This window comes from Gracilinanus agilis, chromosome 4 (assembly GCF_016433145.1).
Source record: "Gracilinanus agilis isolate LMUSP501 chromosome 4, AgileGrace, whole genome shotgun sequence".
Taxonomy (NCBI): Eukaryota; Metazoa; Chordata; class Mammalia; order Didelphimorphia; family Didelphidae; genus Gracilinanus; species Gracilinanus agilis.
The window spans coordinates 489,280,474-489,306,398 of NC_058133.1; the positions used below are offsets into that span (position 1 = coordinate 489,280,474).

Genomic DNA, 25,925 nt, shown 5'->3' on the forward strand with positions numbered 1-25,925 from the left:
CCGCCGCCGCTGCTGCTGCCGCCGCCGCCGCCGCCATGGACCTGGGTAAGTGAGCCGAGACCGGACTCGGGCTGAGGCCTACGAGGAGGGAGGAGGGGAAAGGGGCGCTCCTGGCCGCGCGTGCGTGGCCGCGCGGACACGAGCACGGACAGGCATGCGCGCTGAGCCCTTGGTGCTCCCGCCTTTAGGTCTGTGAGGAGAGGACACGGCTGTGTGGCTGCTGAGTGATCCGATCCGGCTGAGGAGAAAGTCCCGGCCTGGCCCCACCACGTGCCACGCTCCTGGCGGGCCAGGCTGGGACTTCGGGAACGGGAGAGCCCCTCGCGTAACCGAGGAGAAAAGCGGCTCCCGCGGGCTGAGGCAGGGGCGGTCACGCCACCCCTATCCCCGGCCTGCACCCCCAGAGGCGTGGACTCAACCCCTTCTCGGGGACCCCCTTCTCGGGGACCCCCTTCCTCATCCCTCCTTCAGACTCGAGGCCCCGGGAGTGCCTTCCACCTAAAACGGAGCCTTAGCCAGCAGCAACTAAGAAATAATGGTTAACAGAAGCGGGATTATTCCTTGGAAGCTTTTGGCCCTCCATTCAGATTGCCAGGATGGAGGAGGCTAGGTGGTTGGGTGTATTAAGAGCCAGCCCCGGAGTCAGTAGGTCCTGGGCTCAAATGTAGTCTCAGACCAGTCCTCCTAGCTGTGTGACCCTGGGCAAGTCACTTAACCTCAGTTGCCTGTCCCTTACTGCTCTTCTGCCTTGGAAACAATACACAGTATTGATTCTAAGATAGTAAGGGTGTTTGTTTTTTTAATTGCCAAGATTTCCTGACCATTAGCAGTAAAATAGGGGGAAATTCCCAGGGATCAGAGCTCTATGTAACCTTGGCAGGTTATTATGAAAAAGGGGTTTTGCCTCTTTTTAGGAATCATCAAATAAGGGAGACATAGTTTACTTATCATTCATTAGACCTGGACTAGGATGGCTAGGTAGGACAGTGATAGAGCATAAAGCCCAGAGAGGGGATGCCCTGGATTCAGATTTATCCTCAGACACTGTCTAGCTGTGTGACTCTGATGAGTCACTTAACCCCAATTGCCTAGTGCTTACTCTTAGAGTTGTTAACTAAATTGGAAAGTAAGGGTATACAAAAAAAATTAGGTATGACTGGTGTGACAGAGACTATGGAGAGAATTGGAAAGATTATACATTTCATATGGATGTGTAAGGGGAAGAATCAAGAGTAAGTGAAGTTTGGAGAAAATGGCTGTGCCACTGACAAGAGTAGGGGAGCCAGAATAGATCTTTGCTGGGAGAGGGATTAGCAGGGAGGACATTAAGATATTACTTTTCTTTTTCTTTTTTAATATTTTCCCCCCAATTACATGTAAAAACAATTTTTAATTAGCAATTTTCTAAAATTTTGAGTTCCAAATTCTCACTATGAAAGGGAATTTTTTATTCCCTTTGTCTATTTTAAGTTAATCAATCAGGAACTTGAAGTACCCCTACTTAACACTTAGTAAGTCACTCACAAAGAGAGTTCACATTTACTTAGTCATTAACACTTAGTCCTTGGGGACAGCTGGGTAGCTCAGTGGATTGAGAGCCAGGCCTAGAGAGGGGAGGTCCTAGGTTCAAATCTAGCCCCAGACACTTCCCAGCTAGGTGACCCTGGGCAAGTCACTTGACCCCCATTGCCTACCCTTACCACTCTTCTGCCTTGGAGCCAGTACACAGTATTGACTCCAAGATGGAAGGTGAGGGTTAAAAACAACAAAACACTTAGTCCTAAAAGACCACAAGCACTGCCCCTCCCCACAGGCAGTGCTAGGCAAATTGAGAGTCTTTGATTGGTTCCTGAGGTGTGATAGATCAGCCCACAGTGAAAGGAAGTTGAAACCAGAGAGACAGGAAAACCTGGAGAAAACTGGTCATAAAAGCCAGCTGAGGACATTCTGAGGGATTCTACTGCTTTGGTGGCTCTTGCTGAGGGAGGACTTCTGTATTGGCTATTGATTCTGCACTGGTAAGCCTCTTGCTGAAGAGACTACCACAACTCCTGGTTGGAGATCCGGACCTAAGGGAGTCTTTGTCAGAGTTGAGCTGGATTTCTTGAGATCAGCAATGATAGGGTATATAGCTAGGCAATATTTTCTACCTCCTTCCTACATTTCCCACCTCCTTCCCTACATTTCCCTTTACTATCTCTACCCTGCTGTAATAAAGCTACTAACATACTCATAGTTTAATTTTTATAAACGGCAACTACAATAATTCTTTTTAATTCATAATTTTAGTCAAACTATTTTTAATCCTTATATCACATTACCTGAGATGGTAAGCCGTTTGATGTAGGTTATACATGTATATTCATATAAATCGTTCTCATATTGGTCATGTTATAGATATAAAACAAAAAAAAACCATGAAAATAAAGTGAAAGTAGTGTTTCAAGCTTTATTCCGACTCCATTAGTTCTTTCTCTGGAAGTGGATAGCATCATGAGACCTTTGGAATTATCTTAAACCTTTTTATTGCTTGGAATAGCTAAGTCATTTATATTGATCTATAATATAGTTGTACAGTTCTGTACTATTTCTGTTCACTTCAGTCTCATCAGTTCATGTAAGTCTTTCCAGGTTTTTCTAAAATCATCCTGTTGTCATTTTTTTAAACTTTGCCTTGTCTTAGAATTAGAACCAAGTATTAGTTCCAAGGTAGAAGAGTGATAAGGACTAGGCAGTGGAAGTTAAGTGACTTGTATAGGGTCACACAGCGGCGATGAAGTGTTTGAGGCACAATACTTATTCCATCACAAGCATATGCAACTTGTTCAGCAATTCCCTGATTGTTGGGCACCCCATCAATTTTCAGTTCTTTGCCACCACAAAAAGCTGCTATAAATCTTTTTGTACAAATTATATTTTGTACAAATAGGTCCTTTCCCCTTCAGTTTCACTTTTCCCTTTGCTTTTCAATTTGAAATCTTAGTTGTAACATCTAAGTGCAGATGTCAATTAGGCAGTGAGAGCTTTGGGGGGGGGGAAGTAAGAAGTCAAAAGAAGCATTAGAAATGTTTCACACAGAGGTAATAGTTGAAACTGAGAAAGATGAATTTTCTGAGGGGAAGGGATAGAAGAGAACAGTGAATAGTGAACTTTGATTTAGACCTGCAGTTAGGGGTGGGTGGAAAGAGGGAGAAGGAATGAGAATCATCACAATTAGGTTTGGCCTAATGGGATGGCATAGCATCATGAAAGCCAAAGGAGGTAGGATGGCAGGCATGTTGCTGAGACCCAAGAGAATAAGGACCACAAAAAAGCATGGTGTAGAGTGAACAAAGCCCTAGCTTTGAAGTGGAGAAGACCTGGGTTCCAATCCTGGAGCTGCCACTTTCTAGTTGTGTGATTTTTTTTTTAAACCCTTAACTTCTGTGTATTTATAGGTGGAAGAGTGGTAAGGGTGGGTAATGGGGGTCAAGTGACTTGCCCAGGGTCACACAGCTGGGAAGTGTCTGAGGCCGGATTTGAACCTAGGACCTCCCGTCTCTAGGCCTGGCTCTCAATCCCCTGAGCTATCCAGCTGCCCCCTAGTTGTGTGATTTTGAGTGAGTTACCTAAGTTCCATATGTCTTGGTTGCCAAAACTGTTATGAATAATATTGATATAGATGGATATATTAAAAATATTTAATAGTTTATTTAAAGCCATATTGGTAATTAAGAAGGCCATGCGCCTGCTAATATCTAATTCAAATGCCCCGCCATTACCTCTGCCCACCTGGCTTATTCCACAGGAAAGAGAGCATACCAATCAAGTTCTGAGACTTTATACCTTTGTCTACATAATCACACTTCCTGCCCACACATGTATTATGTGAGAGGAATCATGGGAAATGTAGTTTTCAAGTCCCCTAAACATCCACAGGAAGTTTATATCATGGACCTGAATATTAAGACTCAATGAACCCCAAATTTTCACTAACACACATAAAATGAGAGAGTTGGATTGGATGATCCCTGAGGTCCTTTTCAGTTTTTAATCTGTGACCCTCAGATTGATTTGGAGGCCAGTTCCATTTTCAATAGAGAAATGAGAACAAAAAGTACTCTGGAATGCCTATGGAGGAAAGTGGGGATAGAATTCCATGAAGCCTTGGACTGTTGGGTGGGCCATATCCAGGTCAAAAGTACCTACTATGCACAAGGCTCCCTGCTTTAGGCACTGGATATACAAATACAGTGAATGAACCAATCCCTGCTCAAAAGGTACTTACATCCTCACAGGGAGGACAACAAGGCCAAAGATGAGTATCTGCAGAATAAACACAAAGTATTGATGGCAAGCCAGCACAGGTTACGGTAGGAAAGGGTTTTCATGTAAAAGGTAGAACTTGACTTGAGCTTTAATTGGAAGTAAGGCTTCTGAGATGGAGGTAACAAGAGAGTGGGGGGGTCCCACTCCAAAGATGCAGAGATGGGGGAGGAACATAGGCTTAGTCCTGTAATAATAACCCCCAAAAAAGTTTTGGTGTCTGCATATAATTTCTCCTAGGTTCTGAAAAGATGAGTCTCTCCTTCATCCATAAAGAAGAGGCGCCAAACTGTTCTGAAGAAATAGCTTCCAGCGTGTTCTCCTTTTATTTTGTTTTGTTTTCCATACTGACCCCTCCCGTTTACCAGAGGATCCTGGATGGACCTGGAGCTAGCTTTTTTTATCTTGATAGAAAAGTGATTCTGAAGAGTTGAGTGTTTCCTTAGAATCCATGAGCCTCTTTGAAACCTTGTTGGGGATATATACATGGAAAAGAAGAAATGTGGCAGCCACATCTCTCTAATTGTTCCCAGGTGGCAGAGGGATAGAGCCACCTGGAAGTCAGCAGGAGTTACCAAGTCATTGCTTGCAAGAATGTCTTTTGGCATGTAAAGCCTGTTTTTAGATGGCCATTTCCTTAAGAGAAAAAAAAAGGTCTGTTTCCAGGAAATCTTTTGTTTATTGCCCTGAAAGATGTGTTTCTGCTTATCCTGTGTATGTTTTCCATTTGCACAGGACCCTTGAATATCTGTGAAGAAACAACCATTCTTCATGGGGGATTCCTGCTGGCCGAGCAGCTGTTCAGCCCTAAGGCTCTGGCAGAACTCAAGAAGTCTGACTGGGAGCAAGTTGGACAGCCCATCGTTGAAGCCTTGCGAGAAATCTCTTCTGTTATAGCCCAGTCTCACCCCCAGGCTTGGACCAAGAAAGCTTTAATCATCATCTGGGCCAAGGTCCTGCAGCCCTGCCCTGTCACACCTTCAGACACAGATGCTCGGTGGCAAGAAGACATCTTCTTTTCTGTGGGGAACATGATCCCCACCATCAACCACACTATCCTTTTTGAATTGCTCAAGTCCCTAGAGGCTTCAGGGCTGTTCATCCAGCTCCTGATGGCCCTGCCTTCCAACATCTGCCGTTCAGAACTAGAACGCTTTGTGGAGCACGTGGCCAGCGACACGTCCTTACAGGACGTCACCTTCTTTTTGAATGTCTGGTGGGAAATGATGAAACACAAAGTTGACCCAAAGGACCCCCTGCTCAGCCAGTTTCGGACAATGGCCCACAAGTACCTGTCAACTTCAGATGAATTCACCCATCCTCCAAAGAGGTTCAAGGCCGATCCAGACGCCTGCCCTATCATGTCCTTGTTAGAAGTGTTGCTGGATGGACTCAAGCAGATCCAAAACAACATCACAGCTCCTAGCCTGAAGTGTTGTGCGGTGGCTAACCTGGCCGACATGCTCACTGTCTTTGCCCTGGCAGAGGAGGACCCACAGGAGCTGTCAGCCACTGTGTACTTGGACAAGCTGGCGACTGTCGTCTCCCTGTGGAATTCTGACACCCAGAACCCTTACCACCAGCAGGGCCTGGCTGAGAAGGTGAAGGAGGCTGAGCGGGATGTGAGCCTGACTTCCTTGGCCAAGCTGCCCAACGAAACACTCTACATTGGCTTTGGCTACCTGCACAACCTGCTGCAGCAGTGGGGGGAGGAGCTGCAGGCTGTGCTCAACAGCAGTCAGCGATTGAACTACGGGAGCTACCGCCTGTGTGACAGCCTGACCTCCTTCAACCAGAACCTGGAGGGCTATGTGGACACCAGAGATCTCTCCAAAGATGAGGGGCAGATGGTCTCGGAGCTGGCAGAGTGTGTTAGAAACTTCCTAAGGAAGACCAACATGGCCCTGAGGGGCAAGAGCCCAGAGGATATCACAGCCTCAATCGCAATGGCCATCATTGGACAAAAGATGGACCGGCACATGGAGATGTGCTACATCTTTGCCTCTGAGAAGAAGTGGGCTTTCTCAGCTGAGTGGCTGGCCTGCCTTGTGAACAACAAGGCTCTTTTCCGGGAACCAGGCTTAATACTGAAGCTGCTAGAAACAGTTATGACAGTCAAGATGTCAGGCCAAGAGATCCCTGAGGCCCAGGCAGAAGAAGTCATCAACCTGATCCTGGATTGTTACTCAGACCTCTCTTTGGTAGACAAAAACAAGGTGCTCTCGGGGATCTTGAGCTCCTGGGGACGGAAGGGCTTCTCTGAGAAGCTGGTCACTTACATGGAGGGTTTCCAGGAAGATCTGAACATGACTTTCAACCAGATCACACAGAGTGCCTCAGAGCAAGGCCTTGCCAAAGCCATTGCCTCTGTGGCCAGGCTGATTGTGCTCCACCCAGAGGCCACAGTGAAGAAGATGTGCAGCCTTGCTATGGTCAATCTGGGGGCACCCAGGTTCCTGGCTCAGATCCTCAGTGCCTTCCCTGCCCTCATGTTTACAGAAGGAGAGCAAGACCCAAACTCAGCCATCTCTCTGCTGGTAGCATGTCTCAGAGAAACAGTCTGGGGGAAACTTTCATCGACCAAGGAAGAGAAACAGTTTTTGGAGTTTCTCAGCTACCTGATGAATCCCCCAGAGCAAGAGACCAGCACTATCCTCTTGACCCCTCTTCTAGCCCCTGAGGAGGTGATTAAAGTGTTTGTCCTGCCTTACTTGATGCTGCATTTGGAAGAAGTGGACCTGTGTCTCAAGATCTTCATTCAGGCTCTGGAAGCAAAGCCATCCTCTGATAGCTCCTGGCTCCTGTCCTGTTCCCCATTCCCCCTCCTCTTCACTCTGTGCCAGCTGCTAGACAGCTACACCAAGTATTGGCAGCACCCCAAAGCAAAGCGGCACCTGTTGTTGGACTCTAAAGATACTGTGACTGGCATCCTTGAACAGCTCTGTGAGGTGGTGCTGCCCAAGGAGGAGAACCCCAGTCCAGAGAACTGGACCAAGTCCTTATCCTGGCTTCACCGGAAGACAGAGCAACTAGACTGGACTGTGGGCCTGCGGCTGCGGGCTATCTTTAAGGGTCATTTTAAGTGTGAGGTGCCAGCTACCCTCTTTGAGATCTGTAAGCTTTCTGAGGATGACTGGACTTCACACAATCACCCGGCTTATGGGCCTGGCACGGGCCTCCTGGCCTGGATAGAATGCTGCTGTATTTCTGCTGACACTTGTGAGCATATGCTCTCCCTCCTGGCTGTGGATACGGGGAACCCTGAGGAGGTCAGCTTCTTCAGCAAGGGCTTCCTAGTGGCTCTGGTGCAAGTCTTGCCTTGGTGCAGCCCCAATGAATGGAAATGCCTGTACCAGTTGACCAGGAGTCTGCTGCAAAAACAACTGCTGCATGTCCCTTATAGCCTAGAATATGTCCAGTTTGTTCCATTGCTCAACCTGAAACCCTTTGCCCAAGAGCTACAGCTATCGGTGCTTTTCTTGAGAGGTTTCCAGTTCCTGTGCAGCCCTAGCTGTTCCAACTGGCTTCCTACTGAAGGCTGGAGCCACGTGGTCAAGCTCATTTGCAGCAGCCTGACTGATCTACTTGACTCCATCAAGGTCCAGTCCCTTTGCCCCTGGGCCCAAGGACAGGAGAAAGACTTGGTACAAGAAACCTTGTTTGTTTACACTCAGCTATTCTGTCACATTCTCCACATCATGGCCATGCTCCCTGAGGAGGTCTGTGAGCCCCTCTACGTCCTAGCCCTGGAGACCCTCTCTTACTATGAAGTCTTGAGCAAAAGTGACACCTCCACCAACTCCCTGCTCCGCAAGGCAAATGAGCAGCACTTCCTCAAATCCATTGCTGAAAATGTTGGCCCCAGGGAACAACGGAAAACCTTGCTGCAGAAAATAAACAACTTTTGAGTATCCCTGTACCCCCTTTTCCCAAGGCCCAGGAAAATGCTGGTCTTCCATGGAGTGAAAGCAGACTAATGGCTAGACAGATGCAAAAACTTCCTTTCACAATCATAGGAAATAGACACAAGATACGCCAAGAGTATGGTATGTAAAGAAGAGGAAAATACTTTCTTGGGCATATGTAAGAGTTATAATAAAATTTACCTTTTCTTTTGAGCCTTTCCCATCCTTTTATAATCAGTCCCAAATCACCACTCCTAAGCTCCAGCACCCTCAGAAACCATCCCTACTGGACTTGTTGCAGCCTCAAGTCATGCTGGAGAGGATCCTCTTTTGTTCATGACCAGCCTTCCCGATCCATTGCCCAACAAGTGGGTAAAGGGATTGGCCCACAGGGTGTGAAAGAGTCCAAGTTGGAGGGAGGGAGGTGGGATGGGAGAAGTTGTTTAAAGTGTGAAATTAGTGCTGATTGAAGGAGCTGGATGGATGACATCAAGAAAAGGCAGCTCTTATTGTAGAGAGAGGGCAGCAGCAATAAAAGTAAACTCTCATCAGGGTTGTTGTTTGGAAATCCAGAGTTTGGCTATCATTGTTCCTGGATCTTGATTGCTAATTTCCTCACTGAGATCAGACTGAAGGGAAATGGGACAACTGGGATCCTCCCCCAGAGCCCACCAAGACCACATTGGGAGCCTGCCCACGCTCGGAAAAGCCCTCTTAGAGGTGGGACAATCCTGAAGATACCCAGGTATGTTCACACTAATGCAAACTAGAGCAGAGATGGTGGGTGCCTGCCAAATGGTTTTAAAAAGAAATCTTTATTGATGTCTTTAACAATGAACCTAAGTAGGAAAAATATTAATGCAATTTAATCTGTGAGGGAATTTTTTTCTTTCAGATAAATTATCAGTAAACAAAACACCAATTCAAGACTACAACCTGTATAGCATTTTATAGGTTTAGAAAACAAAACAGCACCTATTAGACTGAGACAGACGGTAAGAGTCTGAAACAAGTCATTACTGTTAAATAAACCACTTTTTAAAGATAGTAAAATCACAGCTGATGGGATGTTAACCTTATTTTTAAAAAATTCTAGCTTAAAAAAAACTGCCACAGCATAATTCCTAAAACATCCTATTATTACAAGGAATGTTTTGTGTTGGCACTCGGGCTTCCTATTGAAAAGTGGCTGCCAGGGACAAGAGTGGGTTGGTCATATGGAGAGGGAGACAGTGTTAGACTCTTTTCTAGTGTAATTAACCTGTCAAGAATGCAATGGTTTCTGGTCAATACGCTAGATTATTAGGAAAATAGGAAAAACGTGTAGCAGTCCAGACTTGAATTTTTTCTAATGCCACTGGAGTCCCATCTAGAGAACAATGTAAGCTATAGATGGAGCTATTAAAATGCTGTGTTTTACTGGATGGCAGGCGGTCCTATGCATATGAACAAAGAACAGGCTAGATGCAAGGGGGAAGTCTGAGGAGAATGTGGTTTACCAGCTAGTGGTCCCAATTTCCCTAACTCAGCTTGCAAAGTTGAAGCAAACACAATTGGCAGTCCTATAAAAATTGCTGGCTCCTCAGTAGTCGCTCCTCCCCCTCCCCCCTTCCTGGCCCAGGGGACGGTGGACATGAGTGTTAAATATTGGCACCAGGGTTACAGTGAAGGGGTTTGGGGGCATTTGAGGCTTGGACTGTCACCCTGGGAGGGAAAAATACTGTAGCCCAGTTCTCCTGGCTCCTGATCATCAGGATGTACACAGGTAATGAGCAGAATGTTGCTTTGGTCCTACTGGCCCAGAATAGGCTGTTCTTTGATCAAAGGAGGTGAGCAAAAGGATGTGCAAAAATCCTGGCAGAGACTAGTTCAGCACTCATTATCAGGTACACCTCTCTCATCTCCCCCAAACTTCTTTGGCACCTCCTACATAGCTCTTTTGAAATTAGACACCAGAAGGGTCCTCAGAGCTAGTAAAATCTATCTGGTGATTGGTGGGCACATGCCACATTCCTTAGCTGCTCAAAAACCACACCTTGATAACTAGTTGTTACCCATGAAAATGTGCTTCTGTACAAAGGCAGATTAGGGAGGAAATGTGATTGCTCCTTCTAAGACCCATCCACCTCCCGATTGATGTCCACAGAACAGGCCATCCAGGGTCTGAAGGTTCCATGGAATGTGGAGGAGGCAGGTGGCGTAGGAGGCCACACCTTCCTCCAAATGCTCTGGATCACATCTACTAACTGTCCTTTTTGGCTGGGGAATTGTCAAACATCTGGGCTGCCTTCCTGCAGAGCAGAGAAAACCAGTAGAGTTGGGGCGCGATGAGGACAGCATTGATCACGTTGCACATGAAGGGTATGTGGAATGGGGACTGCAGGAAGGACACCCCTATCTGTCGGCCGTAGGACCAGTACATAAAGGGGAAGAGGAGGATTCGACAGGTAAAGAAGGTCGCCAGAGTCAGGAATCCGTTCACTTTGTACGCGAGCGTGTGCTGCTGCTTTAACTGCGAAAGGAGAAGAAGGAGGAAGAAGAAGGAAGAAAGGGTCAGCAGGGGGCTGGAGCAAGTTAGCCAACCCTTTGCCTTGTCGACTTGGGTCCAATAGCAGTAAAGGTCCGCAGGGGCAGGGGCAGGGGCCAGAGGGCTGCCTGGAATGCCTGTATTCTGGAGGTCCTTTAGACCCAGCCAAAGAGGGGGTGAGGTGGGGCAGGCCATTGCTTGGATTGACTGTGTGTGTGACTGCGCATGTGTGTGCATATATACACATACAACGTGGATGCACACACAGCATGTGTACATATGTATTGTGCCTATTTACAAACATATGTCCGTGTTGTTCATTAGTATGTCTCTCTGTGGAGTTGTGTGTGGGTATATGTGTATGAATGCTCTGTGCTATTGTGGTCCAGGTATGTGGAAGGTTATTATGTAGAGGGATTCTGTTTGTTCTGCTCCAGAAGACAGAATTGGGCCCAGAGGAACCAGAGATGGGGCTTTGAGGCTCCTTCTACCTCTTAAATTTCCATGATCCTTCATATGTAAAATATGAACATATTAACCAGAGCAGGTGTGTGTGCCAAGTTCTTTTGATGGGAGTGACTGCCATGTTTTGCTGCTGCTACAGGGATCCTGGCATTGTCCAAAGCCACAGGCCACCTGGGATTTTGCCCTCCCCACAGGACTCAGAACATTTGGTGACCCAGTGCAACTTCTGCCTCACTCTACCCGGCACTAAGGGCTTTCTTTAGGATTGTAATTTGCTGATAAAAAAGGGTCCCTTCTTTATCATCTATTCACCGTTACATTAATGTGCAGGATAATTTGGAGCTGATCACACCCCTTCTTTGGGCTTCGGTTTCCTAATCTTTAAAATGGAAGGGTTGTGCTAGCTATTTTCCTCAGTTCCCTTCTAGCTCTGACACTGACTTTACATACCAAGATCAGAATCCTGCCCAGCGACACAAATGGAGTACTGAATTCTGCGGTGAAGATACAGCCTACAAAGAAGTCGCCACGTTCCCCCCTTAGTACCTGCAAGTGAAGAGAAACCAGGACCTGAGAAACATTTGCCTTCTGAGAGGAAGGGCAGCATAACGTTGGGCAAGGTGTGGGGGTCCGGCCAGCCAAGAAGGCTAACCTTGACAACCAAGGCACAATTAAAAAGTTGAACCCAGAAGTTGAGGCAAGCAATGCCTGAGCAGCTGCCATCATTGAGGAATGATGTACACAGCCAGAGGATCACCATCCTTTCCAGGGAGTGTATCAGGAACCCACATGCAGGCCCTCCACCATCTTTCCTTTATGGCCCTTTGGCGAGTTCATGGAAATCCAGTTCTAGCCAAATAAAAAGTATAACTTGCTCCTTGTTCTTCTGAAGGCTTCACCTTCATGGTGCCAAAACATTAGGGCAATTCCATGAAAAGAAAGTTAATTACTTAAAATTATAAAAACAAAATTCCCCACCAGTTAAAGTTTTTACTTTTTAAAATAGTGGTTGCATTATACATAGTGAGGACACAAGCTGCCTGGCACTGTGGGATGTGATAGCAGGAGCAGAGAGGTATAACTTGTGGATAGGACCAATGTTAAGTTTTTCAAGTTTAATTAAACCTAACTGATGTCCTGGCATGAAAATAACCTAGAGTTCTTAGAAGACCTATTAGTGGAATATAATCCAGTAGGCACTGACAGGTCATATCTTGAGGATGGAGATGCACCAAATGCTGTGCCTACTGGCTAAGGACTCACCTGGTTAAATAGAAGGTTGGCCAAGGAGTGAATTTTTCAGCTATAACAACTCATGAAATGGACCAAAAATACTCAGAAAGTTCTATGAATGCCATTTACATGGCTGGAGTAAGGGGCTGGGCCACTGGAGCCCACCAACTAAGGGAACAAATGAAATTGTAAAGGGAAAGGACATCTGAGGGACAACTACCGTTCCATAGGCATAGACAATATAATATTCTCTGCTCTTCTGAAACACAAGTTGCCAGTGCAGTGATGATGACACGGTCCAGCTCTGAACACTCACCTGTGTGATGGGTACAAGAACCAACAGAATGAAAATATGGTGCATGAGCATGAGGCGGTCGTGCTTGATGAAGTTTCTAAAAATGGCAAGAGTGTGTTTCTTATCCTCGCCTCTATAGCGGTACCAGTAGCAAATGTACATCGCGCCTAGGTCGTAGGTCATGTATGGAATCAAAGCCCATATATATTCTCGAGCAAGCCAGTGCCTAGAGGGAAGTAAATGAACATTCAAAAGGTAGATCATACAATTGGAACCCAGGGACCTGTCCACTAAGACTAATGTGGTGCTAACCCATTTGCTCCTTATTTAAAGGTTATCATTCTAAATGCTTGCCAATAAAGAACACCTCTGCAAACAGAGAAAAGAAAATGCACAAGGAAGTTATTGAAGACTTGCTCTGGATATAGGGCAACTTCTTCAGTGAAGAAGCCACAAATCAATAGACATCATTTGCTACTTTTAAATGGCGCTGTTGAATGTTTCCCTTTTGTCTAGATTGGCTGGTCCCTAGTAATGGATTTAACTGGCATTTTGTGGTACTTACAAGTTACCTATCCCTCAGTGTTCCCAACACTTCCAAGTAAGAAAGTGATGTGGGAGTTCGACCAAAGCTCATATTTCCAGTTTTACTCCAATGGGGCTAGCCATTACTCAACAGGTTAGAGTTTGTATATGAAACCCCACATCTACATACACACACCTCACAGTTCTCTATCTCTCAAAAGGATCCATCCAAGTCCCACTAGAAAACATAACCCCAGCCCTGGGAGTGGCTGCAACCTGTTGGGTGGCTTTTCCTGGCTATACCCACTCTAGTCCCACTTGCATATTAGTATGAAAATAGCCAAGTTAGGCTGGTTATCCTAGAGAAGGGATTGGTCTGAAAGACAAATGCTTTGACAAACTGCTAGTCCTGGGCCCAAGTAGCTAAGAGTAGGCCTTTCCTCAGGGGCTCCCCATTAATGCCTTAGGACAAAGGAGGAAAGAGAGTGCCCACAGATGGCCACCTCCGGACCAGTTAATGACTAACCATTCCACATACAAAAACCGTAAGGGAATATATAATAAAAATCCAGCCTCGGTACCCTGGGGAAGGTCAGAGGCAGCTGTGGGTGCAGCTTTCCTTTTGAGATGGTCCTCAGACTTCCTGTTCCTTAATTACACTTTGAGTAAACAATAGGAACTACAGTCAAGCAGGCAATGAATGGAGTAGCTGTAATGTAAATCAATTACCTGAGCTTTGCTCTGGCAAGGCCTAAAGAGGTGTGGTTGGAGGGTGGCTCATCTCTAGCCCGTGGCTTGGATGAAGCAATTCCGCAATTAGAATAACTACCCCTTTGAAAATACCAGAAAGCTACCTAAAGCCTGGAGAAACCAAGAGTAGTCCAGCTTTTAAGTGGGAGCTCTAGGACTTTCCTATTTATAGCTCTAGGGCAAATGTCTTTAGAGATAACTGAGTGAATAACAAGACCCTGGTGGTTCCCTAACAGACCAGCTACAGGTATTTGGGCTGAGCTTTTCCGGGCTCTGTAATTCTTATCTGAAAAAATGGAACAATAACCTGCCCCATTTAATCCACACACAAAGTTTTATAAGTTTGAGGGATCTAAGAATCTGAAAGCCTTTTTAAAGAGACAATCCAACTATTAGAGATTCTGTTGGGGAAATTCCCTTTAGTGCCTCAACTGATAAAAGTCAAAATGAAATATATATGGTGGTAAAATGTTTGGGTATTTATTGAAGACTTTTCTGGAGAAGCTACAACATCCTGATATCATCAATGTCAGACAATTGGATTCAGAGCTTGGCCAGCTTCCTCTGGGGTCCGTACATAGATTCCCTGAGGTCCATGAACTTGGAAGGGGAAAAATGTACATCTTTCTTTTCACTACCTTCTACACTGACATCTAGCAGTTCTTCAGTTACACAAAAAGGATTAAGAACCCGGTCTTAAAGCAATATAAAATGTTATTAATACTACTAAGAATCCTAATGAGGAGGTAAAGTCCAAAACTTCTTACCCTATTCCCTTTGCTACAAAGGGCCAATGTAGAAATGTTCTAATTTCAAATATTTTTCAGAAATTTGTCTTTCCCTTGTTCCTATTTATTTTTCAACACAAACTACATGTCATGTCTTTAATTGCAGAAACAATCATTTGCTTCTGAAATATATACCCTCTATTTAATCCTTGCAACAAGTATTTAGAACAATTTAGGATTATGGCAGCTCATTTAGCCTACTACCAAGCTTTTGGTTTGGAAAAGTAGGCTTCAAAATCCTTGTGACAAGCTAAAAGCAGGTTGAGGAGATTTGTCTTCCTTGTACAGAGTTCTGCATAGTCAGTAAATGACAATCCGAAAGATGGCAAGAATCTCAACGGTCATGGTGGTGAACCTATGACACACATGCCAAAGAGGTGGCACGCAAAGCCCTTTCTATGGGCATACTTGCCATCACCTGCCAGGGTTAGTTAACTTGAAAGGCAGAGGGACTCAGGCTGAGCTGCTCCCTTCCCCCTTTCCACTGTACCTCCCCACCCCTTTGCCTAGCAGCTGGAGGGGAGCACTTGAGCCAATCCTCCCCTCCCCACCTCCACACAGGCCTGTGGACATTCTTCATTTCATCCATCCCTCTTCCTGGCAGCCCAATGGGAGCACTTTCTTCCTCCCCTATATGAGTAAGGGGGGCCATGGCACAGCATGGCATGTGGTTTCTAAAAGGTTAGCCATCACTGACCTAGACCAAAAATCCCACTTAGCATGTTCCCAGTAGGTTGAAATACAGCCTTCAATTGAACTTCCTGAGGCAGCCCATTCCACATTTGGATGGCTCCAATCAGTGGGAAGTTTCTCCTCAGATCCAGCCTAAACCTGTCTTACTTGCAACCTCACTCCCATACCCCCTTCTTGCTCCCAGTTACACCGTCAGGGGCCAAGCAGAATAAGGCTTATCCCTCTTCCATAAGATAGTCCTTCAGATACTTAAGAGGGCTTTCATGTCCCTCTAAATCAGCAGTCCATGAATTTTTTAAGTATTTTGGTAACTTTCAATAAAACTGGTTTCCTTTTTAATCCTGTGCATTTTATGTATTTAAAAACATTTTCCTGAAGGAGTCCACAGATTTCATCTGTGGTGTAAAAATGGTTAAGAATACTTGCTCAAAGCCTTCTCCTGGATAAACCCTACCCTCACCCTCAAGTTGTTTCAATCAAATATTCTGTAGCCTCTCCACATCCTGGATGATCTCTTTGGGACATACTCTAACTCACTGATTTCTTTCATAAAATGTGATACCCAGAACTGAAGGTGATACTCCCCAAATGTGGCCTGCCTGAGGGCCCAACAAGCGGGACTATCACCCATTCCCCTTTGCCTAGTGAAGAGGCAAGGATCCTAGCTCTGTAGGTCAGCCACGTTGAATTTGCTACACATTTTAAAATCCACTGCCCTTTCACCATCTAACCATAATTCTTCCATCCTATATTTTTGGAACCAAAATGTATATACCACTCATTTATCTTTATTAGTAATAAAGTTTACCAAAAAAAAATTCAACCCAGCCAAGAACTCCTTATATGTGTGTCACAGCCTGATTTCACTTTCTCTCCATAGCCTATAGCAACATCTTTGAGTTACTTTAATTAAAAAAAAACAAACAAAAAACTCTTACCTTCTAAATCTTAGAACTGATACTAAGTATTGTTCCAAGGCAGAAAGAAGAACTAGGCAATTGGGGTTAAGCGACTTGTCCAGGATCACACAGCAAAGAAGTATCTGAGGTCAGATTTGAATCCAGGTCCTCCTGAACCTATCCATTGAGCCACCTAGCTGCCCTCCTAGTTACTTTTTTTTTTCTTTTTAAACCCTTACCTTCTATCTTGGAGTCAATATTGTGTATTGGTTCCAAGACAGAAGAGTGGTAAGGGTAGGCAATGGGGGTCAAGTGACTTGCCCAGGGTCACACAGCTGGGAAGTATCTGAGGCCAGATTTGAACCTAGGACCTCCCATCTCTAGGCCTGGCTCTCAATCCACTGAGCTACCCAGCAGCTGCCCCACCTTCCTAGTTACTTTTGAAAAAAGCAATGCATGAGATGAATGAGTGGCATACAGATTCAAATCCAAGCATCAAATTCTCTGCCACTACAGATTTGCTTGGTGGCCTTGGGCCCTTCACTTTTCTCTGTTTTCTTTTTCTCCTCTGCAAAATGAAGGAGCTGGAAAGACGATGGAGGCAGCAATTTCTTCAGTGTAGGGAACACCCTAAAACTCCATACACTATTGCAAATCAATGCTTCATCTGTGATTCCAATCTTACTTGTCTGGGACACCCAGAAAGTAAGCAACAAATCTGCCCATGGTTCACACAACTAGGACATATCAGTGACAGGGCAAGTCACTTAATGCCTATTGCCCAGCCCTTATTGCTCTTCTGCCTTGGAACCAACCCACAGTATTGATTCTCAGATAGAAGGTAAGGACTTTTTTTTAAGGTAATAATAAAGCGTTTTTCAAAATCTTATAAGATAGGTTCTACTAAGTGACTTTCTTTTGAAAAGAAAATTTACTCATTTTGGAAACCTTTTGCTTTTAGATTACCTTCACCTCCATCAGCCCTGGTATAGGAAAACCAACTCATTTTCTATAGTATTTTGAGGGGGTACAAAGTGTTCTGACTTACAAATCTGCGATGTATGTCATACAAGCATTCTCTCTTCTGCAAAAAGAGAAACTGAGGTTCTGTAACTCATACAAGGTCAAACAGCCGCGTTTAGAAAGCTAGTATTTGGACATAGAGGTCTTTTCTGACTCCAGGATCAACATTCTTTGGCATATTGTCTCTCCTGGACGTAAGAATCAGAAGACCCAAGTTCAAAGCTAGACTATGAGACTTCAGAGCTGTATAATAATTTTGGGAAAATATGAAGACTTCAGTTTCCTCATCTGTAAAGTGGCTAAAATTCTCTTCCAGTTTTAATGTGATGTAAGTTTATTCTGCCCTCCTTAAAATCTATATGGGGACATTCTAGTCTCTATAGTGAGACAAGGTCATCTTACAGAGCCCATCTCAAAATGAAGGGGACCAGGGAACCACAATTGAAGTGCCTCCCAAGATCAGCGTAACCCAGCCCAGATGAACGAAGGCTTGGGGCTGGGAAAAGAGATGCAAAGAATGTAATAAAATATTCTGAAATGCTGTCAGAGGCCACAGAGCCACCGAAAAATCCCAGCTACAAGTCACGCAAACCTAGACCTTCTGGTCCCCATTTCAAATGTTCAATTGAATGAAACATCATACTTCTCTATTATATGAATAGATGAGGGCTTCCCCACCTCCCGCCTAATTTGGGCTGTATCATTCATAAGATGGTTCTCTGAAAAGGAGCCCAGGATGCTGGCATCAAGAATCCCAGCTTTGCCAGGGATGAGAGAGGGTCTAGGAAGAGAGCAGTATCACCTGTTTTGAGAAAGGTTGTTTTTCACCTGAAAGATCTTTCACATTAACACTACCAAGGAGCTGACCAAAGACGAGGAGGTATTTGAAAGAACCAAGGTCTTTAATTCTCTTTACTAATCTAGGTTAAGTGACTTGCCCAGGGTCATACAGCTAGTAAATGCCTTAAGTCAAATTTGAACAGTCCACTGTGCTACCTAGCTGCCCCTAATATAACACTGTTAAGTACTATTACATTGTCTGCCACCTGACTTGCTTAAATGTTTTCCTTTGTTATAAGGAAGGTTCTTGTGGGATGGGGAGGAAGGTTATGAGGGGAAATGACTGATATAAAAACAAAAGGCAAGAGAGCAGCTAGCTCATTCAGTGGATTGAAAGCCAGGCCCAAAGATGGGAAGTTCTGGATTCAAATATGGTCTCAGACATGTACTAGTTGTGTGACCCTGGCCAAGTCACTTAACCACCACTACTACCCCCATTGCCTAGCCCTCACCAGTCTTCTGCCTTAGAACCATTACATAGTATTGATTCTAAGAGAGAAAGTATGGTTTAAAAAAAAAAAAAAGCTTAGTCTTCTTTTTGAAACCTTTTGTTTTTCCAACAACTTCATTTCAAAATACAGCTCTCAGGGGGCAGCTGGGTAGCTCAGTGGATTGAGAGCCAGGCCTAGAGACAGGAGGTCTTGGGTTCAAATGTGGCCTCAGCCACTTCCCAGCTATGTGACCCCCCATTACCTACTCTTACCACTCTTCTGCCTTGGAACCAATACACAGTATTGACTCCAAGATGGAAGGAAGGTAAGGGTTTAAAAAAAAATACATCTCTCTCCTTTCCCTTGTCTCCCCAGGAAACTATCTCTTGAAATAAAGAATAAAAAAGAAAGGAAAAAGAAGTGATTCAGCAAACAACTCAAACATCAACCCTGCTTGACCCTCCACCTATGCAGAAGGAAAGACATGATACTTTTCTTTCTAAAGGCATCAAGTGTGTCCCAGATATTTATTTATTTATTTATTTAGCAAAGTCCTGAAATTCTGTATTATTTCTCGGGTGCAACTAGGGAGACTTGTGCTCTGTTTTTGATTTGGGCTTTGGGTTTTCGTGCCCCCCCCCCCCCCCCCCCCGTGATCCCACTCTCTCTGCTGGAGCCCGGACCCACAATTTTCATTCCCCTCTTATCTCCCGTTCTTTTTAGCAGATGACACTTCTTTCATGAGAAGCCATTATCAATATTCCAGGGTGTGTTCACTAGAATTTTTTTCAACTCGTTCTGGAAGGTAGGAAAGGAAACTGGGTGAAAGGGAGGAGACCATAAAGTCCTTAACTCTCATAATCAGTAGCCTAATGGGAGTACTGATAAAGGGCTGCCTGCAAGACACCAATAAGCAGGCCCTTCTCAAAAGATCCCCTGCCGGGATGTTGGCTCCTCTCGCAATGGCATTAGTTCTTACCTGTCTGTAATCACATCTTTGCAGTTCAAAATGACGGTGAACCCGGAGACAGTGGCCAGGACAGCCTGGATTGAGGAAACGAGCCTAGTAGGGTAGCAGGGGATAGAGAAAAACAAGAAAAAGAGGCTTCATCACCCATCTTGGGGAACAATGTGGAGGCTCTGATCTGCCCCACCTCGGACTTCCAAACCGCTGAGGAAGTCCCCACGCCCTGCACGGTCGCCGTCTAAGCCTGCAGCATCAGTCCCTAAGAAAAACCAGAGCCCAGCCCACACTGGTCCAAAGGCTAGAGCAGTCTCCTCGCTCTGGGCTGCTCCCCCACCCCGAGCTGTACCCAAGATCACCGTGAGGGTCCGCCGAAAGGGTCAGTCCGGGAAGGAAAGAGGGCAGACAGCTCCCCTCGGCTTCCTGCCGGCCGCGCACCCCTAGTCCCGTCTAGCGCCGCACCGCGAAGGCAGTCGGGGGTGCTTGGGGGGCCCCGGAGTCCCCCGCCGCTAAGGGCATCCGAGAGGCTGTCACCACATACCTGTTGCTGAACGTCAAACAATCGATGACCGGCCATTGGGGAAGCTTCTGGTGCAGCCTCCAGGCGCAGAGCACGAAGAAGCCGGGGTAGAAAAGCGAGCCGCAGGCCAGCGTCAGCAGCATTGGTGCTGTGGGGCCCCGACCAGCCGCTCCGCGATCTGGCCCTCTTAGCTCAGTTCAGCCCCTCTCCCGAGCCCGGCCAGGCCCGGCGCGGCCCGCCCCGCCCAGGCCCGTCCCGTCCAGTCTGCCCACGCTCCTCCCACCGCCCACCTTCCTACACCAGCGAGCTCCCTCTGCCCAGCGCCCGCGGCCCCGCGTGATCAGGGCCGGCGGGCCGGCGGGCCGGGTAGGAGTGCCGCCTCCTGCGCGCTCGCTCGCCGGCGCTGGGCCAGAAGGGGAGCGCGGGAGCCCAGGAGCCCGGGAGCCCGGGACGTGGCCGACCACGGGCCGCTGGGCGCTGCCCCTGCAGCGTCCCACCCGAGCGCCTGGCCGGGTTCGGAGAGCAGCGAAAGAGCGATCTGGCCCCGCCCCGAAAGTTCGTTCCCTTCCGCCCCTCAGCGCGGGGAGGGGGGGCCTCGGGGAGCTGGGAAGCCCCGAGAAGAGCCCTCAGGCTGAGGGGCAAGCTGAGGGGCGGGTCCCTAGGGCAAGAAAGGCGTCTGTTCCGTCACTCTGCTTAGCTGCTGGCCTCCCTCTCCACTGTCCTACCCCACCCTTCACCACTCCCCATCTCACCCCTCCAGTCCCATCCCAACCTCCACCTCCCTGAACCCGAGAAATAAACAACTTGAGATAACCCATGCCTCAGTCTACCGACTTTCAGTAGCGCTTACTCTGGCCCCCAAAGGAACTTGTCCGTCCCCCCAAGATCCCGTTCTATTGGGGAAAACAGTACATAGGACCCATAACCATTTATTAAGTGTCTACTGTGTACAAAATACGGTATTGGACACTGGGGATGCCGAGTCAAAAAAGGGTCACCCGGTCCCCAAGGCGCTTAGGTTCTATTGATACACAGATGAACGGCGATTGAGTGGATACCGGATAAACTGCAGGCAGTTTAGAAGAACACATGCTGAGACATTCCCGGTGAGGCAATCGGGAAAGGCCTCCTGAAGGAGGTGGCTGGCTCTGGAGAGGAGTTTGAGGGAAGCGAGGAGGAGTTAGAGGGAGGTGAGGAAGAGGTGCATTCCAGGCATTGGAACAGCAACAACTTGGCTGGAGTGTGTGAAGTAAATAGCTGGCGCAATAAATCTAGAAAGGTAGTCTGGAGCGGGGCTGGAAAGGGCTTTACGTTAGCTGTTCTCTAGGTCTAGAACCTCAAGAGGGTTCTCGAACACACCAGGGTGGGTGCCCCCTCCTAGGATATCTCCCCTTTATGCTCACTTGTCAGAGAGGAGAGGAGACCCAAGAGTGGGCATCTAACTGTTTGCCAAGATGCTTTCTACTCCAGATGCCTGTTTCACGGCCCTTGCTGATAGAGCCGGAGACAAGAAGGTCTTGCTTTTTTTCTTTTTTAATTACTGTAAAGATATTTTATCAATTACATGTAGTAACAAATTCCACATACATTTTCCAAAGTTATATATATCCAAATTGTCTCCCTGCCTCCTTTCCTTCTCTCCTCCCAGAGCTGGCAAGCAATTTGATCTGGGTTATAAAAATGTGTATTATCATGCAAAACATATTTTCCTGTTAGTCTTTTTTTTTTTTTCTTTTCTAAACCCTTAACTTCTGTGTATTGGCTCCTAGGTGGAAGAGTGGTAAGGGTGGGCAATGGGGGTCAAGTGACTTGCCCAGGGTCACACAGCTGGGAAGTGTCTGAGGCCAGCTTTGAACCTTGGACCTCCCATCTCTAGGCCTGACTCTCAATCCACTGAGCTACCCAGCTGCCTCCCTCCTTATTAATTTTTGTAAGAGAATAATCATATAAAACCAAACCCCCAAAACATAAACCCCCAAAAATAAGTGATAAATCATGCATAAATCTGTCTTCTGACTCCAACTGTTCTTTCTCTGGAGATGGAGAGCATTCTTTATCCCTCAGAATTGTCCTGGATGAGAATTGTCCTGCTGAGAATAGCTAAATCTATCTATCACATTTGAGAGGTCCACAATATTGTTGTTACTGCATACAGTGTTTTCCTGGTTCTACTTATTTCACTCTGCATCAGTTCATGGAGGCCTTTCCAGGTCTTTCTGAAATCATCCTATTCATCATTCCTTATAGTACAATGGCATTCCATCCCCATCATTATACCACAATTGGTTCAGCCACTCCCCAATTGAGGGACATCCCTTCAATTTCTAATTATTTGCCACCACAAAACGAGTTGTTATAAATATTTTGATACAAGTAAGTCTCCCCACCTCCTGCCCACCTTTTAAAAGTTTCTTTGGGATATAGACCTAGTAGTGGTATGACTAGATCAAAAGATAAGCATTCTTTTAAAGCCCTCTAGGCATAATTCCAAATTACCCTCCAAAATGGTTGGATCAATTAGCAACTCCGCCAACAATGTATTAGTGTTCCAATTTTGCCACATCCCCTCCAATATTTACTGCCATATTGGCCAATCTGATAGGTATGATGTGGTACCTGTCTTGTTTTAATTTGCATTTCTCTAATCAAGAGGGACTTAGAATATTTTTTCATTTGATTATTGATAACTTTAATTTCTCTATCTGAAAACTGCTTATTCAGATCCTTTGACCATTTGGCAACTTTGGAGTGAAGGTTGGCTTTTGAGAGCAAGAGATACCATGTTCTCTTTTGCAGTCTGTCAATATCCATCAGGAAGAAAATCTCTAGAAAGCATTGTCTATAAAAAGATGTATAAAGGAATGGCCCCAGATAATAATGTGTAATAGATACGCATTTAGCTCAACAACCCACAAAACCCAGATGCAAGACAAATGGAACCCCAAGCCTATAGGATTTATAATTTAGTCATAAAATATTATACGGGGAAGGGAAGTTAGACCTTGTAGTCCAGCTTTGTCACATTAAAGAGGAGAAAACTGGAGGGTGAAGAATTCAGCAAGAAAAAAAATTCCAGGAGCACTTAGTCAGTACTTATTCCATGTTAGACACTGCCTGGGAAGTGAAACAAGGTCAAAGACAGGGGTAAAGGACCCACATGTACAAAACTAATAAAAGCAAGGCTTTTTGTTGTAGCAAAAATAAGGTTGGCAAATGGCTAAGCAAATGAATGGAATGGCATGTTATTGTGTTACAAGAAATCATGAATATAAAGAACCCAAAGAAACTGGGGAAGATTTACATGAATTATGAAGAGTAAAATGAGCAGAAATGGGAGAATAGTTTATACAATGACATAATGTAAAAGAAAATGTTTTCAAAAGACTTCAGAACTCTGATGGACACAGTGGCCAATTGTGACTTCAGAATCCTGCCAAGGCAGCTTGCCTCCCAACTCTTGGTGATGGACTAGGGGCACAGAATATCCACATAGATCTTCAGCTATGACAAATATGTTATAAAGAAGGGTTTTTATGAGGACAGGAGAATGAGTTGTTCATCCTTCATTTCACAGGGTGATCTCTAACTTTCACGATTTGAATTTAAGTCAGGAGAGTTGCACAAAGCCTCCAGCCTCCCTCTCTCTTCCAGAGTCATCCAAGTCCAGTGGCAGGACAAAAATCAGGATGACCGGTGATAGCCCGAGGACGCAATGGATGACCTCGGTGTCTTCTTGGATGTCCTACCTTGATGTTGTGACCAGCTTCGTGGCTATTGGAACAAATCATTCTTATTGGCCCCTTCCAACAAAGGAAGTCTTCACATGCTGGAGGTACACATCCTTCCTAACTCACAGACAGGTCTGAGGCCTGTCAGTCCCTCAACCGGGTTTAGCCCAACTGCAGCGAAGGTATTACCAGGGTGTGACCGCTCCAGCTTCTTGGAAGCACAAGTGAGAATTGGGTGAAAGGTGAATAAGGAACCCTGAATAACAAGCTCTTATACCAGAGGTGCAAATTCTTCCTAATAATATCTCAGAAACCCTAGGGATGAGTTTGTGAGAAGTGAGAGTTTTAAAAAGAAAGAAAAAGCACTAAATAAAATATGAAAAAATACACAAAAGAAATCCAAAAAGTTCAGAAGGGGATGGAAATGAACAGGGCAATTTTGTTACTTCCAGTTGTGTCTGGCTCTTTAAGACCCTTTTTTGGAGGTTTTGTGGCAAAGATACTGGAGTGGTTTGCCCATTTTCTTCTGTAGCTCATTTTATAGATGAAGAAACTGAAGTCCACGGTTAAGGCTCTTGCCCAGGTAAGTGTCTGAGAATGGATTTAAACTCAATTCTTCCTGATCCAGGCTCTATCCTGACTCTATCCACTGTACTACCTAGCTGCCTGAACTTGTTCAATTTAATTGATTTGATTTTAATTGATTAATTTTAACCTTACACAATTTAATATTCCCTTTAAAAAAATAAGCTGTAGAGTGCCTCAATGGATTGAGAGCCAGACCTATAGATGGGAGGCCCCAGGTTCAAATTTGACCTCAGACATTTCCCAGCTGTGTGACCCTGGGCAAGTCTCTTAACCTCCCCTGCCTAGCCCTTACCACTCTTCTGTCTTGGAACCCATACACAATATTGATTCTAAGATGGAAGGTAAGGGTTTAAAAGATAGTCTATCCCTAGCTTTGTGACCCTGAACAAGTCACTTCACCCCCATTACCTGTCCCTTAGTGCTCTTCTCCCTTGGAAACAATACACAGTATTGATTCTAAGATAGAAGGTCAGAGTTTTAAAAAAAACAATAAAATAAAAAAACAAGCTATACTTGGCAGAAGTTTATGGTTTCATATTCAAGCCTCCTGTTTTGTTCATCTTTATACACTGAGATGTGTCTGTTGATAATTAAGTTCATGATAAAAAAGACATAAAGTGGCTTGCAGTTCTCTAGTGCATCAGTGCCTGAGCAGGCCCTCCACCTTAGGTGTGAGAACCTCCCAGGATGCACAGAGGCTTCTTTATCCCAGGCCTGAGCCAGGGGCCCATTGGAGCCTTAGAGCCAAGTATTTGTTTGGTTTTAAATAGGGATAGGGAGAAGTTTGCCTGTACCAGTGGGAGATGTAGCCCGCTGGGTTAAACTTTAACAGATTCCAGCTCAGTATCCCGAGAAACAATGGAGGAGAAACTATGTTATCGATTTCCCCTTAGCTGACTAGGTGGTAACTGTTTCAGGGTTTCCCCAACTTGGGCCTTTCTGGCTCTGCCATCTCTGGAAATGCGCAAAGAGAACCCGGCCGGACCATTTCGGTCCACGGTGCGCCAATGGGACTGAGGAGCTCTCCATCTTGCTTTCTAGTCATCTTTGTTCCTAGGGCAGCGATTCATCTTAGGAAGCACCTCCAAGGCCAGAAGCCATACTAAGCATTGGATACAAAGAAGGGCAAAAAGTACTGCTTCCCTCCAGGAGCTTCTACTCTAATGGGGGAGGCAACCTTTGTGTGAAATCCATGGAAGGTAACCTGAGAGAGGAAGGCACTCCTGTCCAACTCTGGGTGTATGTGAAGTGGAGAGGGAGGCCAGCCAAGACAGAGACAGAGAGAGGAGAGAGAGAGAGAGAGAGAGAGAGGAGGAGGATGGAAGGAAGAGAGGGAGACAGGGAACGAGGGAGAAAGAGAGCAAGAGACAGAAACAGAAAGAGACAGAGAGAGACAGAGACAGAGACAGAGACAAAGAGAGAAGAGAGAGAGAGAGAGAGAGAGAG

At 45.7% G+C, this 25,925-nt stretch overlaps 2 protein-coding genes across 3 annotated transcripts; one reads left to right on the top strand and one right to left on the bottom strand.

Moving 5' to 3' along the window:
• Positions 1-35: 35 nt before the first annotated feature.
• On the top strand, positions 36-8,778 carry GEMIN4 (gem nuclear organelle associated protein 4). The gene is made up of 2 exons (XM_044672916.1): positions 36-45; positions 5,041-8,778. Exons 1-2 carry the CDS (start codon positions 36-38, stop codon positions 8,211-8,213), a joined length of 3,183 nt encoding a protein of 1,060 aa, XP_044528851.1. The 3' UTR covers positions 8,214-8,778.
• Positions 8,779-10,392: 1,614 nt separating this feature from the next.
• On the bottom strand, positions 10,393-20,306 carry TLCD3A (TLC domain containing 3A). Of its 2 annotated transcripts, XM_044672917.1 has the most exons (5): positions 20,185-20,306; positions 19,659-19,742; positions 12,752-12,956; positions 11,653-11,748; positions 10,393-10,722 (listed from the first exon to the last, which is right to left on the bottom strand). In XM_044672917.1, the coding sequence occupies exons 1-5, from the start codon at positions 20,304-20,306 to the stop codon at positions 10,453-10,455; spliced, it is 777 nt and encodes a 258-aa protein (XP_044528852.1). In that variant the 3' UTR covers positions 10,393-10,452. The 2 variants fall into 2 exon arrangements, with proteins under 2 accessions (XP_044528852.1, XP_044528853.1); XM_044672918.1 differs by lacking the exon at positions 11,653-11,748.
• Between the last annotated feature and the right edge of the window lie 5,619 nt (positions 20,307-25,925).